Below are 15,872 nucleotides of genomic sequence, written 5' to 3' on the forward strand. Positions count from 1 at the left end.
TGGCATCCGGACGCGAGCTGAAATCTTACACTATCGGTGCTGTGAAAGAACAAGGGGGGCGGAGCAAGCCGGTATCTCGCGCTATCTGCACTGTGGGAGAAGGAAGGGGTGAGGTGAAAGAAAGCATCACTGGTATTTATACGTTGCATTAAAATGCAGGATGATGGGTCTTCCATCTTAATGAACAAGCACCGCAGCCTTATTCCCCCCCCCCACCCCTCCACCCCCCCCCCCGGCAGAGTGAGAGGAGCCGCCGGTTTATCACAGCTTTGCAGGTGGAACCCAGAGCTTCTCTGCCAGCGGGCATAAAGAATTGAAATTCTCTCTTTAAGACCTCAAAGTTCCTTTTGGGTCCGTACCGACCGTGAAGGATCTCTTTTTAGTCTTTCGGGAAGAGACGCGCGCGGGAACGTCGGATAGCGCCCCCCCCCCCCCCCCCCCCAACGAGAAGGGGTGTTTGAGGTTCACATCGCTGCCGGAGGCCGAGATCACAGGCCCATCATCAGCACTGCTTTTCCCATCATGTGGGAGCGGGAGTCCTCGTGCGCAGTGCGTACGAATTCTCCCCAGACATAAAGCATTCCAGAATTTTCCCTTGTTGCTGTGTATGCGAAGAACTGGGAATACTTTAGAGTGTGTTTGCAGGTGCATAGATTTTATTCGGGTGTCTTGTGCTAAATGCTCCTGGGCATTCTGTTGTTGTTTCGGGTTTATTTTATCTAAGTGGATAGACGCGTATATCATACAGTGCTGCTGCTGCTCATGCTTGAATTTTACTGAAGTATAGTGATTGAACGTAGGGCCTTTGGTAAAGGTTTGTCTGGCATGTTGAGTGTTTTCAGCCATTTATGAAAGTTATAAATGCTTAAGAGGTAGTTACATGCACATTAAATAGTGTGCAATTCTGCTTTTTTAGGTCACGTTAGCACAATGTGGTGGACATGTTTATCTATTGTGATGTTGCTCTAACCTAAATTACACACAGCATTTAAAAATGAGCTCAGTCTTACATGAAACGGTGGGAAATGCTTCCACCCGTATGTCTGAGGTGAGCGGTTTAGATTACAATAACCATGTGAGTTGACATAAGGGGAGATGAGTCCCAGTGCAATATTGCACAGTTTGCAGAGATGAGACCGGGAAAGTGAAGCAAACACTGAAAATTGATGCGAGGTTGTCATTTCGTTCATAAAATGCTTTGTCCCCATGAAGTCAAATGTTTCGAAAGGCAGGAAGTTGATAGAGTAACTGCGGGGTGTTCTAAACTGTGGGACGTGATTTAGCTGTAGTGTAGTGGCACGCTGAAAGAACGGAGTGCTGCGATATGGTGATTTTGAGAAGGACTGTCCTTTCCAGCACTGAGCTGCGAGTGTAGCTCGAGCGTGTTTGTCGTGTTATCGTATCACCCACCCCCTATTCCTGGGTTGTAGCTTCCCTGCAGTGGTGTACATTGTTCTTTGCTGGTTGCTGAATCGCCAGTTCAGTTCAGTGTCTGTTTCCGGAGTTTTGTGCTGGGGGCTTTGCTATATGTTGAGCTTATTAGCGTAGCTATGGGAGAGTGAGGTGATATTAACCCCAAAAGGGCTGGAGGTTGAGTTCTTTTGAGTGATCGATTCTTTTATGGTGCTGAGCAAAACACTCGATTCATATCAACAGATTCTGCATATGGTAGCCCCACCCATTGTGGGATGTCTGAAGCCTTGAGTGTAGGACTTTAAAGCCCAGGTTTCTTTTTCAAATATCAAAAAGTTCCGTAACATGTCCTGTTAAGTGAGGTAGTCACCTATATCATCATTCCTACATTCTGCAGTTCTTCGGTTGCTTAGTTCTGCAACCATGAATGCTTACGCAATCAGCCTGCAACAGTTTTCCATAGTATTCCAGTGTCGTATTCCTCGTCCCTTTAAAATGTATTCGAACAGGCCTAGTGGGGACACCACTGCTCATGTCTTCTTGTTCTCTCTTTGAACAGGTGTATACGGGAACCCTCTGACCAAGTACGTCCAGCACTATGAGGGCCTGTCCTACGACACGGATGCCCTCCACACCAAGCACCAGCGGGCCAAGAGAGCCCTCTCCCACGAGGACAAGTTCGTGCACCTCGACTTCCAGGCGCACGGAAGGTCAGTCTGACGAGTCGAGAAAAGCTTCCGGAAGGTTCTTTTTTTTGTAGTTTGTGGCTTTTGACATCATTTTCCTCACTAGACACAGTGTCAACATCCATAACGTAGAGATGGTCAGTTGTGGTTGTAGGGCTGTCGATATCCAGTGAAGGAAAGTCTCATTCTCATCTCGCAAAAGACCCGTGAGTTAGTTTATCGGGCTGCGAGTCATCTGAGTCTGTCTCCTGTGAGTTTTGTTTTTGCTTGACTGCGTCTCTCTTTGTTGTGGAGATATTGTTTTTCTCTGTGTGGAGGCTGCCTGACTCCTCCCAGCATGTGGTAGAAGCAGCACCCCACTGGGTGCCCTTGAGGTAGCTTCTGTTTAAACTTTTATTTAAGCTGCAGTTAAGAAGGCAAGTGTTGACATTTTTTTGGGAGAGGGTATAGGAGGCTGTAAAGGCGGGTGCGCCGATACCGCCCTGTTTTCGAGGCCGGAGAGCAATCGGACTGGCTCGTATTCTGTTCTTTGCTGTAGAATGTGGCCTGCCAGACGTGGAAGTGATGAAGCCCTTCAGCGGACTTGTTTGCCTGGACTTAAAACAGAGGCTACATCCCTCAGCTTCTTCTAGAAGTACCTTCTGGGATTCTGTCCAGGTTTTTTTTTTCTTTTGAAGGGACTTTATTTTATTTTTTTTTAAGTTCTAAAGCCATGTTTGGGCTGTGCTCTCAAGGCCAAGCTCCATGAAGGAAAATCAACTGGACAAAATTAGATGCGGTTCTGAGCTCTGAAATATTCTCAGCCCATATATTGTTTATGGTGGTGGACGGAGAAATTGATCAGGTCATTGCTTACACCACAGTTGGTGGTGTAATACTTCCTTTTAAGTCACTGTTTTGTTGTTTCATTTGAGAATTCTCTTTCTGAGTAATTCACTTCCTAGGCCTATAGATGATTCTGTGAATCATGAGTCACTTTTATGGGCGTATTTAGTATTTTTTCACACCCTGCTCAATGTTCTTATCGTGCTATTCACACTCGGTGTTGCCAGAGGCAGCCACTGCCACGCTTACCACACATTCCATGTGGGTGGACTGCAACAATATTCTATTTATTTCGTCACTTTTTATTAGTGCTTATGTTCTGGGTTCTCCGTTGACATGGTCAACATGGGAAAGGGCATTTTTATCATAGCATTTTACCGCCTTTTGAAGACTATGTTAAAAAGGGAAACTGATATGGTCCCTTAATGTGAAATTTGCGTGAATGTCTCGCATGACATTCCTAAACTTGGTGCTATTTGCAGGAGAGTTCAATTTGCTAAATATTGCCCTGCAGAGATTTTAACCGAGATACTGTCCCATCTGAGGTGGTAGATGCTGACTTTGCGTAGTTGAAGAAAGCTAGCATTGTGCTAGCTCTTGGGAAAATCTGAATACATTGCCTTCCATTAGAAAGAGGAGTATAGTATATTTAGCCCAATTGTATTCTAAGACTATGGTCAGCTCAGCCTGGAGGAGTTCAGCTCTTCCTTTTTTCTCGGTGGTAATAACTTTCTCTGTGTAGTGACATTTTGTTAGAATTAAATATTTACAGAAGGGAATTGGAATCGACTGAATGTAAAAGTGGTAGAATAGCTGGATAGACCCTAGCTCTAATTGGTACAGTTATTATTCTGTGGACTGCCTGGGCTAATCTGCATTTACATCTTGTTGTAATACTGTTGTATTTCCATGTTGAACCCTTGACTTTCTGGTCAAGTCCATTCCTGCTGCAGTCATATGGTTTGGGTACATTTACTCATGATGAGTGTGATCAGTATTTCTTTATAGAGGTTTCTGTCGACTGATGACCACATAAATAGTTTGAATTGTTGAGAGGACAATTGGCTTTTTTAAGCTTTTTGTTTGTTCAGACTGTTTCTTTTTGAAATGACTCTTAAATAACCCTGGTTGGGGATGGGAAACGAGAACTGGTTCCCGTTGAGAACCGGTTCCAAGTTGTCCTATTCATTGGAATCGTATGCCTCCGAGCTTATCAATTCTGCTTATCGATGCCAGCATGTTTTTATGACATAACGCCTTGGGGGAGGCACGCAGGCAGCATGCTGCCTCTCTCAGGTGTTTGTTTTGGATGGCAGCTGTCACAACAAATTTGATCCGAGCTGCAAAAATGATCCGGGTGACGTACTGACATTCCAAAACAGCTGTTATACCCATCGTGACGTACTTAAAGTTTCATTACAGCGTCCATTGCTATGCGGACACTGCCAGCCTTGATACATTCTGTTGCGATAAAGATTCTAAGACAACTCAGCAATTTCTCTGGATTAATGGGTTACTTTCAAGTCTGAAATGCGATCGTATTACTAAATGTCTACACGTCATGTAACGTGCAAGTAGTTTGCTATCTCCCTGGAAATGTAAAGTAAATGTTTTTACCAATAAATTATAGGCCTAATGATAAATGCGATTTTATCCATGGAAATAGCTATACAAAAAGGCAAAATAAATGTTGTGGTTGCGATTGCTGTCGTAGATGTCAGAAGGAAATGTCACTGACAAAAAAAAAGTTTGCTCTTTGCAGTGGTTTTGGCTGTAAACGAGCTGTAAGAGCGGGATATGCACAACACTGCCTACTGATTGTAGATAAGATCGCTGTGAGGATGCTTTCCATAGAGGATTTCAGCTGCATGCTCCCATATTACTGAAAATGCTGTAGCGGTGGCTAGCTATAAGTGCAGTGTATGACGAGTGCTGTGTGCGTTGTGTTGATAGAAGCGTACCGCTGGCTAGCGCTAGAAGCTAGCTAATTGTTAAATAGTCTACTTACACCACTATATCACAGAGGTTCAGAAAATGTAAACCTGTGTTTGGTTAATTTTATTATGCAAATTAATTTAACTGAAGGTTTCTACAACGGCGATCGTGACCACAATATTTATTTTGCTTTTGTGTATAGCTATTTTTGTGGATAAAATCGCATTCATTATTTTATTTTCTGTTAAAAACATTTAAGTCATATCCACGGAGATAGCCAACTACTTGCCCGTTACATGACATGTGTAGCCATTTACTAATACGATCGCATTTCAGGCTGGAAAACAAAGTAAGTTGACGCTGAAAACTTGGATGTAGGCCTACTCTTTTTACACCCAGAAAATATATCAGGCATCGATAAAGGAATTGATAAAGAATCGGATCAATAAGCAGAATTGGTAATGGAATTGGCATCAGTAAAATCTTATCAATTCCCATCCCTAACCCTAATTTTCTAAGCTGCATGTAGTATTGTCACATGCATAAATATAGAATGACCTAATATTTCAAAGTAGAGGCATCTTGAGATTCTGTGGCTTCCCATCACCTGGTGATGGATTTGCATGTGACTGTTGACACAGAAATGTGGTTTGTCATGCACAGTCACCCTTGTCTGCTGGTGTTTATACACACACCGCACACGCGCTCGCACGCAGATCATTTCTTGTTGCTGTGAATCTTTTTGACAGTTTTCTTCAGTCAGTTGTTCAGCTTTTTCACTGTGCGTAATCCCAGGGAGTCCATGTTGCTGGCAGCAACGTCCATTACTGCATATTTCTCTCTCTCTGTCTTTCTCTTCTCTCTCTCTCTCTCTCTCTCTCTTCTCTCTCTCCCTCCCCAGCTGGCTTGGTTTGGAAGCCTAAAAATAGCCTACATGCCTACAATTTCCCACAAGCTCTCATTCTTCGCCATTGTTCTCGCTTCACCTTCTGCTTCCCTCCTCTCTCTCTCCCTCTCTCCTCTCTCTTGTGCTGTTTGCTATCTTGGGTGAACTGAGCAGAAGGGTTTGTATGGTAACCTTTGCCATCCCCTTTGCAAACGGCGGGGGTGGGAGGGCGTGTGGGTGCCTTCACATGTTCTGCTAAATCCTGCACGTTGCCACAGCAACGGCTAATTTAAGATATTTATAAGGACGCGCCACATGTGTGATTGTCAGCCCTGGTGTATGTTTGTCTGTTATAGTCGTGTCACGCAGTTGCGCGCAACCTGTTTCTCAGTTTAAGGTGGCGGTGTATTAATGCACGCCTGGGCACAGGCGAGTCCTGTGTGATGTAAGTCCCACCTTAAAGCACTGGAGTTTCCCTTAGCTATAGCAGTAGAACTTCACCCATGGGCAAAAGCACAGCCCAGGGCATGGAGAGGGCAAAGAGGGGGCATGAAGAGAGCACATGTGGGGCATGGAGAAGGCACAGACAGGTCATTGAGAGGGCACGGACAGGGCACGGACCCGGCACGAACCCGGCACAGACCCCAGCAGTGAGGGTGACTTGCTAGGGTGATGTGTATGCCTTGCAAGCTCCATCAGCATAGATGTCTGTTTGGTTGTGTCCCCTTTTCCTGGTCTTTAGTGAGGTCTGTGGTTTTGTTTGGGAGGCTCTTTGCCCCAGGGCGCCTTGGTCGAAGGGGGCACACAGAGCCAACCACCATGAAATGATGTGAAAAATCCAGGCTATGTGCTCCTATCCTCCATTTTGGTCATGGTTTTGTGGGTTTAAACCGCCTGCTCAGAGAACCAAATCACTGCTGCCTTGTGCAAGTTTTCTATTTTTATGAACAAAAGAAATAAAAATCAAAGCAGTCCTTGGATAAATTGGTTCAAGACATGGCCATAGAAGTCCTTGTGAGTGAACCACTCACGTGACTGAATTGTGGATTTTGGAGATAAAAGTGAGAATATTCTGTAGTTATGGATATCAGAGGCTTTTTCATACAGCAACATTTCCCCCTCCGCTCCAGGCCTCCGTGCCCGCTCTCTATCTCCGGAAGACAGGCTCTGCTTTATTACTCTGGATAGATTAAATCTTCTGTGTAACCAGCTCCTTTGCCCTCCTGAGATTTCTGGAGATCATGTGACAGTGAAAAATGGTAATGATACCATCACCTGGCTGGAGTGGACATTTAATCCCAGTAGAGTAGTAGCCTACTTGATGAACGCTCTAGTTCCTGTGATTTGTGGAGGCCCCTGCCGGATACAGTTGCCCTGATTAATCCTAATGCTCGGATTCCTCTGTAGATGTAGTTAGGGTAAAATCTTAAGATATCTAAATGAGCTAAATGAGCGTGCTTCAGCCAAAAACACCACCGTGCTAGATTGCAGGGTGATATTGAAGATGTTTGGCAGCTTATTGGTGTTTGAGGTGACTGACAAGCCAATTGATATTGGGGCTGACTGATGGCCAATTGTTGGGAGATGACTGGCAGCCGATTGATATTGGGGATGGCTGGCAGCTGATTGATGTTGGGGATGACTGGCAGCCGATTGATGTTGGGGATGACTGGCAGTTAATTGATGTTGGGGATTACTGGCAGCTGACTGATGTTGGACATGACTGGCAGCAGATTGATGTTGGAGATAACTGGCAGTCTGTTGATGTTGGGAGATGACAGGCATCCAAAAGCCCATTTCCCAAAATCACGTGTGCCTGGATGCCTTTTGTCGTCTACCAGGTGCTGAGAAGAGACCTTCACCACTCAGACAACTTTCATACTGTGTGAGAGAGAGAAGTGTGTTTGTTTGACCATATTAAGCTATGACTGTTTTGATTGCAACAGGAGGAAAACCAAAAGACCACATAAAGACAAGGGAACTTGTGGTAGTGTCCCATTCATTGTTAGCTAATGGCGCTCACTAGGCCCAGCTTGTGATGTCTTGTCTGTGTGGCACCTGTGTTTGTTGAATGCCTCTTTTACCAGCTGAGCCTCTCGTGGGCCCAGATGTGACCTTTAAACATCTGTCACTCTCTTGTTATTTTCCTGGAGAATTTTGGCCGGCCGCGTTCTCTGTTTTGGAAGGGGGCCCATCAAAGGTTTCTGGCTGTTCCCCTGCCTGCGATCATCCTGGTTACCGCTGGAGCCGCACGGTTGCCACGCAGCGGCACTGCTGACTGCGTCTGTAGTGGCAACCGATGGGGAGCTCGCTGAATTATGCATGGATCAGCCGCTTCCATTCTGCGTGTCTGAACCCAGTCATTTCAGAATGCCCTCCTTTATGTGCAGCAACACTTTTTTTGTGTTCGTTTAGACTAGGGATGGGCGATATATATTTTCACATTTTATGACAATATAATATTAAATAGACATATCCTGATATTTTGCACTGTTATAACGATGTGATATCGAAATATAGACTTTTAAGAATTCAGAATCATACCTTGGGTTAAACAGAACCAAGAAGGTTAAGACAGGACTCTATATTTGTGATAATATTTTTACTGTGCAATTCTTTAAAACCTGTACCAAAGATAGCATTATTTTATTTCCTTATCCAATAAAAAAATGCCAACAGAAATGGACAAATAGTGTAAAGTGGTTAGTATAATATCTTCTCGTAAAATAAAATTTTACGGTTGTCGACTTATTTTTCAGTTCAGATTTTTGCCTCTAAGTGCGATGAATTTCTAACGAACTTGTCCGCTTCAGCTTTGAGTGCTGACTGATCATGTAACCACATTACCACCAGCACTAAAAGCCCTCTCTGATGGAGAACTTGTGGCGAGTATTTTCTTGGCCAGACAGCTTAAATGTGGTGGCTGTAGGAGTCCTCATTAGCAGACATTTTACACAAAGCAACAACAAAATTACATTGTAGCAACACACAGGACCAGGACGTGGCCTCGTATCACAATATCCGCAGCCCGTGGCAAAATCTATATTGTAGCACTGTGTTTTCACATTAATAACGGTATACCTCCCCACCCCTAGTTTAGCCTCTTATCTTTTGTGGCTCCAGCTCGGCAGTTGTGGTTTCCTGCTTTGCTTTTCTGTCCTTGAATTAGTCATGGAGCTACACTGATGTCAGTTTTGGTCCCCAGATGGACAATGGCAGGGAGCCTTTGCAGTGGAGCCTCTTGCATGTGACTTCCTGAATGCTCCTCCCACAGTGCACAATTCAGAAGGAGTGGCTTAGTAGGAAATAGTGTACAATAACACTGATATGCTCTGCTGTGAGGTTTATATACGGTATGTCACTGCAGGGCATTGTAGCAGTGACTGCTGATTCCATGCCACAGAGACTGATTAGCAGCTAAGATCTCACTGTAACTCGATCTCTGACCCTTTAAGCCTTATCCCTCGCCCCCGGACTCAGTCTGGCCCTTAACTTTGACCCTGTTCTCCGGGGCACGCGATACACTAATGAATTGCCTGAATCACTCCAAACTGGAAATGGTACTAAATTCTAAACTGACCATCCAGTTTCATACTTGTAACTGTGCTAAAGCGTGTGCTTGTGTTTTATGTAGGCTACTCCTTCAAGGAAAAACTGAAATTTAATACGAGCATAAATTAATTAGCTACCTAACTGCTAATAATGTTGGAACTGTGTCATAATTGGAAACCTCATATGCCTATAAATGTAGCCAATATATAAAATTGCAGACATATTCATCTCAAACACTGACAGCGAATGTTGAATCTTTTGCTCTGCTGCAGTGAAATGGGCAGCCAGCCTACGTCCGTAAAGCGCTTGTTTCAGTTCTGTCTGTGGCCACCAAGATGGCCAACAAATAGGCCAACTTTTCGCCATCATGACACCCCCGCAGAACTAAGGAGGGACTACCTGTGAAGTGAGCTCCAAAATGGCAGTCACTGTGAAGCTGACTGCCGCTTCTTAGCCATGGCACTCCAGAACATTCTGAAACGCTTTGGATATTTAGGACTTTCCAGGTCTCTCTCTCTCTTGTTCCCTCTGTTCCTTTCTGGGCCTTTCCCAGGGCCTACTGCTTTCTGCTGTGGGACTCCCGTAGCGCCACCAGCTGCCCCGGGACTGTCACCGCAGGCACAGTATGTCCCAGACTCCTGAAGGATCCAGTCTGCTGCGTTAGATTAGTTTCCAGTGGCTGTCCCTATAAATAACTCGATCTGACGCTATCTGGCCTGGCAGCAGCCTTCGACGGAGACGGTCCCCGATTCCTCCCGTTTTAGGTCACTGCTTTTCTGTATTTATTTATTTATTTATCGTTTATTTTTAAAGTACAGCCGCACACCTGCACTGATCAGTGCCCCGCGTGGACGCCCTTCTCAAGGATGACCCGTTTTTCGGCTGGGTGGGTGGGTGGTGCTCTCGAGGAGCTGAACGATGTAAGCGTCTCTCTCTTCTCCCTCTTATCGGTGCTCTTTGCCTAAACGGCCGCTGGTCGGGAGAGCGCCCGAGGAGTCTGGATGTGTGGCGGGTTGGCGTGTGGCAGTGGCCTCCGGCGCCTAGCCGCCTAGCCACCCAGCCCAGCTGTGTGTGGCGGAGGAAGCGGCGGCACCGCGCTGCAGTCACTGCGACTCGTCAGCTTGGCTCCTCGTGCTGCCGTCTCTGCGCGTCGGCCCTGCCAGCGCGCGCCTCCCCTTGTTGCTTAATTGATGTGGCCTGACCCAGGCTGGCTGCTGGCCCACGCTGGGCCTGGCCCGTCTTGTTATCGGAGGGAAGTGCGCGGTGCGCTAAAGCAATACTGAGCGCAGTTCTGGCGGGGTGAGCGGAGGAACGACAGACGGACGGACGGATGGGAGAAGGGTGAGCACACACCTCTGCCTCCCTCCTTCATTCCCTCCGTCTCATTGTGTGCGCTGGAGGAGTTATTAATAGGCTTCTGAGTCTCTGAGAGGCTCAGGAAGAATTACCTCTCCTTTCTGCTCGCTCCGTAGGTGTCACATGACCTTGAGTGACAGTGGGATAGACGGGTCAGTGCTATTGGCTGTGTCGCATTGTACCGGACTAGCGGGGATACACAGCTGTTCTGAGAAATGCAAAAGCTTGAAAGTACTTGTAACAGCAGTGATGCAGTATACAGGAAGACCAGGAAAACAAGAGAAGTGGTTACACAGCAAAACAACCAATGACTCTTCTCTGGATTATTACAAAAATTCCTTTGACGTGTTTGTTGTCACAAATTGCTCTCACCTATAGTACTTTTTGGTTCATCAACGCAGTTCTCGTTCCAGTTCCACAGCCCACAGACATGGTTCTGTGCCCAGTGGCTGAGACCTGAATCATTGGTTCTCTCAGAGAATAGGGTACCATCCAATTGGAAAGCAGTCTGTGTGGTCTTATAACTGACTCCACCTCTCACCTCCTACCAATCCTCTTTTGATTGGTTGCGCTCAGGTTAAAGGCAGCCGCAGGAAGACCGAGGCTGGCTACGTGAGAGGACAGTCCCTCGAATCTTCACAGTCAATAAGGCTGTTGCTGGGCAGGCTGTGACTAATCGCTGCCCTTGTGCTTGAATTACTGAGACTGCAGTGCAGGGATTATGGGATGTGAGAGGTCCCGGGGCTCAATAAACAGCACCGGGAGGGAAAACAGGAAGCAGTTTGGAAAAAAGTTCCTGTCAGTTCACAGCACGACTGCGATGGCGACGTGGCTTCCTTTGTGCGGGGCCTTAACTCACACAATGGAAACGCGCCATCCTGCGCTCGCAGGGATTGGTTAGCTTGGAGCAACAGACGTTTTCGAAACCGTTGAAGTCAGTGATTCTTTTATTCGTTTCGGATAGAGCCAGGTCCTCGCATTCATTGAGCGGCGCTGAAGTTTGGCACATGTTCAAAAGGAGCCATCATCTTTCTGAAGGACCTGTCATTTTCCTGAAGTGTAAACCAATTTAAAACAATTTAAAAAGCACTAATTTTTAAATTGCGCCCATGAAATTCATTTCGCCGCAGTAGTTGGCGGTCGCGTTTCCGAAGCGGTCGCGCAATTGAATTATGTTCTGTGTTCAGTGTTTCACATCTCGAGCAGTTTTTTGTTGTGAACTTGACTGTAGCGACACACTTCTCGGGAACGCTCAAGGGCACACAGTGCTGTGAACAAGGGCACCCTTCTTGTCATTTCCTACTTTGGGAAGCACCGATGACTCACTTCCTGGCATGAAAAAAAAAAAAAAAAAGCCTTTACTAAGACCCAGCAAGGTGAATGCTTAAAAGATTAGCACGATGTAAACCTGATAGAAAGGAGAAAGACCACTTTGCATGTCATGTAAGGAGGTGGATGTAAAATGGGTGCTGTAGTATTTCAGGTGGGGGAGGGAATTACACGTTCATATCTGGCACAGGTAACCGCGCATTTCAAGATATGTCGATTAGAAATAATATATGAAAACCGTTATGAGAGCGCGGTGATAGTGGTGTTGTTGCGCACTTTGGTAATGATGGCTCGCTTTGCCCCTAGGGAAGCATGAAATATGGCGGGCACGGCGTCTCCGCTGCTCAGCGCGCGTTCTTCCATTAAACGCTGGGCGCAGCGTTTGTTCAGGGGTATCGGGTCTTAGCAGCCGTGGCGCAGATCGACCAAATCTCTAAATCATCTGGATTTTCTGCTGCTGGGCCGAGATATAAGCCTACATTGATCTGCGGATTGGAAAGGGGCCAAGTAGCGCCTGCTAAAAAAACCGAACGGCCATGACCGGGACGTCGCCGGGGCGGAATCGACCGGATTTTCTGCCTCCCATTTGCGGCGAGGCCGCTTCGCACATTTTTATTGCGGGATTATTCTTCCCGGCGTGCTGCGCGGTGGTATTCCCACGCCCCCTCGTCTGGCACACACCACCCAAAGAACAACTCCAGTGAGCTTCAGAAGTCACCGGAAAATACAGACCAGAAATACTCCAGAAAGGATGTATGTATGTAGGAGAGGTGTTCAGTGCCACCGTTGCTGTGCAGTGCTCCCTGGAACTGTCACACTGCATCCGTATGACTGTAGTACTGGAGGGCCGAGGTAAACGCATGGCATCTGTGCACTGAGAAACAGTTGATTAATATGAGTATGTGTTTATGGGAGTGGGTATGAGGGCGGGGCTGATGAAATGGACAGGGATTGTGTGTGTGTGTGTGTGTGTGTGTGTGTGTGTGTGGTGCGTGCTTGCTGTTGCTATTGTTGTTTTATGCATTGTGTACAGCCCTCCAACAAAAGTACAGTACAGAAAAATGGATTTCGCTGGAACATTGGTCATTGGATATCTCCCCTATCAGTTACTCTTTTTGAACACGTGAGACCCACTGAAGTGTCTGTGGACACTGTGTCCCAGTCGCTGAGGTTTCTGGGAGCTGGGACAGTCACACTGCTCTCACGTTTTGTTTTCTGCTGCTCCCCCCCCATCCCCCCATCTCTTTTCTTTTTTACCGAGGGCTTTGAGATGAAGAGGATTACGGGAGAACTCCCACGTGTTGAATTACAGAACCTTGTGTTTGCATGACTGAAGAGCTGCCACCCACAATGCTCAGCGGTGGGGCCGGAGCCCGTCTCCTGCTGGGGGGGGGGTAAAGGGGACACGCCTCCCGTCCTGGCGTCTCTGCACCTGGGACAGCCCCCGCGGGACCCACACGGGGGACCTCACCTGTTCTCTGCGTTCGGGGCCCTCCCGCGGCGACGCCTTCAACTCGCCCCGTTAAAGCGGCGGGAACGCATCCGGACCGCCGGCGCCGAACGCCAGAGATTCGGCGGGGGGGGCCTGTGGGAGAGGCGTGGGGGCGGGAGCTGGAGGCACGGCAGCATGCGCACAGAGCATGGGATGCTACTCTCATGTCTCAGAACTCACACGCAGAAGTTCCTGTGTAATTCTTTCTCTCTCTTTCGGTCTTTCTCACCATCACACACACGCACATACACGCGTACACACACACGCGCACGCACACACGCGCACGCACACACAGAATCACTCTCGAAACCTAAATGGCGCCCTTTCTCCATTGGCGTGTTGACTGGACCCTACCTGCACACTTCCTCTTTCTGTAGCCAGTCAGAATGAGAGCCCAGTGCTGAGGGGAAGTTGTTTTTTCTCAGTCCTGGAGTGCACAGAGGAGAGGGAGGGGCAGGATGGGAGTAACGCTGTGGGACAGGCAGGCTGTTGCAATGCCAGGGTGGGGGGGGGGCGGGGCTAAAATAAGGGAACACGCGAGTAAGCAGCGGGTGAAATAGTCCCCCCCGCGCCGGCGTCAGCAGGGGCTCGCCGCGGCTCGACTGCACCCTGCGTCCGCGCTCGGGGCTTTAGCGCGCGGCCTTCCGGAGTCTTCCGCGCCACCGCTGTGCTCCGCGCTCACCTCCTCTCCTTTCGCAGTGGATCTGGTGGACTGTGCTGTAGTATGACCTCTTCAGCCAGGTGGCGCTGTGTACAGACACTGATGGGTTCCGGAACCCTCACAGCAGCAGCATACGTCTATGGTATAGAATAACAAGGCGTAACTTGGCGGGATGGCATACCTGCCATCCCAATACAATATGATACAGTGCATAGTGTATTGTAGCTTAATGCTATAATATAGACCTAATAGTGAATAGTGCTGCATGCTATAATTTAACAGCATGGTATGCTGTAGTGTAGGGTACTGCTGTACACTATAATAAAGTGCAACGTGGGATACTGTGGTTTAGTACTGTGAAATATTTACTGGAGAGTAGTCATGTATACTCTAGCATAGTGTGGCATAGTGTACTTACAGTTACTTAACATGGTATGCTATATTTTGAAATAATTTTGGGGTACCATATTGCAGTATTGGGGCAGATGCTTTTCAGTCTTGCCTTTCTGCTGCAAATCTAGCCAATTTTCTAGCTCGAAGTTCGCTCATTCGCCCGTACTTTGAAACGGCTGCTTTGTAATCCGTGCATTAAAATGTGAGCGTCGTATCTGCATTATCAGGCTTTTTTCCCCCTCCTTCTTTTTGAAGTGCTGCGTCACGTGATGTCAGTGTGTAAATAATGCAGAACGCCGTGGGTTCGCGGGGCCCCGCGCTGGGCTGATTGGGGCGGGGGAGGCGCGCTGCGAGAGAGAGAGAGAGAGCGGGACGGGAGATCTGAGCGGGAGGGCCGTTTGATCGTCCTCCTCAGTCGGCTGTTGGGGGGGGTTTCTGGGATTGGGGAAGGCACAGAAAGGATACGCTGGTAATGCCTAGAGACCGGTTTGAATAACACCCCGTACGCTGTTTTAGCGCGCAGCGCGTTCAATTGCGTGTACTTTCCGTTTTTTTATAGCTCGTAGTTGTCCCTGTAAGTTTTATGGTAGCCGTACAGGTGATGCTATATGGAGCTGTGTTTCTGTTGTTATTTTCACCTTTTTGGCTGGACCGCAACAGCGGGGCCAGCCCTACAAACCTGAATGTCTGTGACTGAGTGACTGAGCGAGTGATGAGGTTACACCATTGGTCGGCCGAGTTATGAGGTTACACCATTGGTCGGCCGGGTGAAGTGTGTTAGGTCCAGCCATATACTAGGTTTTGACCTGGTCCTGTTAGCTTTTTTTTTAGCACAACCGCATGTAGGTTTACACAGACACTGTGAATTGTCTGGGTCATAGCCACTAGTAAATGAAGATGTGCACAGGGAGCATTGAAGCGCCGTGATTGGAGCTTTTAGCTTTTAGCGTAGCATAGCTGCGCTGCCGTCGCAGGGAGCTGTAGCAGCGGACAGACTCGTACATCTTTGACCAGGCGGCAAGGAGGCGCTTGTCCTTTTGTTCATTCGCGGTCATTTTGCTTGTTTTCAACCCTCAGGCCCCTTCCATGAAACCTTTCATTCCCTCCCTCCCCCTCGCAGATTGTAACCTTGCTCCGTGGGCTGTGTTGTGTGATTGAGAAGCCACCTGCGAGTGCCCTCTCTCTCTCTCTCTCTCTCTCTCTCTCTCTCTCGCTCTCTCTCTCTCGCTCTCTCTCTCTCTCTCTCTCTCTCTCTCTCTCTCTCTCTCTCTCTCTCTCTCTCTCTCTCTCTCTCTCTCTCTGCATGCGCACGGCTCGGAGATTACAGAGGGGTTCGAATGCAGC

At 47.6% G+C, this 15,872-nt stretch overlaps 1 protein-coding gene across 1 annotated transcript in view; it reads left to right on the forward strand.

Moving 5' to 3' along the window:
• LOC118227666 (disintegrin and metalloproteinase domain-containing protein 10-like) overlaps nt 1-15,872 on the forward strand; it is a 78,590-nt gene that overhangs the window by 17,271 nt on the left and 45,447 nt on the right. The window contains exon 2 of the mRNA XM_035418405.1: nt 1,973-2,123. Within this exon, the coding sequence (XP_035274296.1) occupies nt 1,973-2,123 (151 nt within the window). The remainder of the gene's footprint in view (nt 1-1,972; nt 2,124-15,872) is intronic.

Source organism: Anguilla anguilla, chromosome 5 (assembly GCF_013347855.1).
Source record: "Anguilla anguilla isolate fAngAng1 chromosome 5, fAngAng1.pri, whole genome shotgun sequence".
Lineage (NCBI taxonomy): Eukaryota > Metazoa > Chordata > Actinopteri > Anguilliformes > Anguillidae > Anguilla > Anguilla anguilla.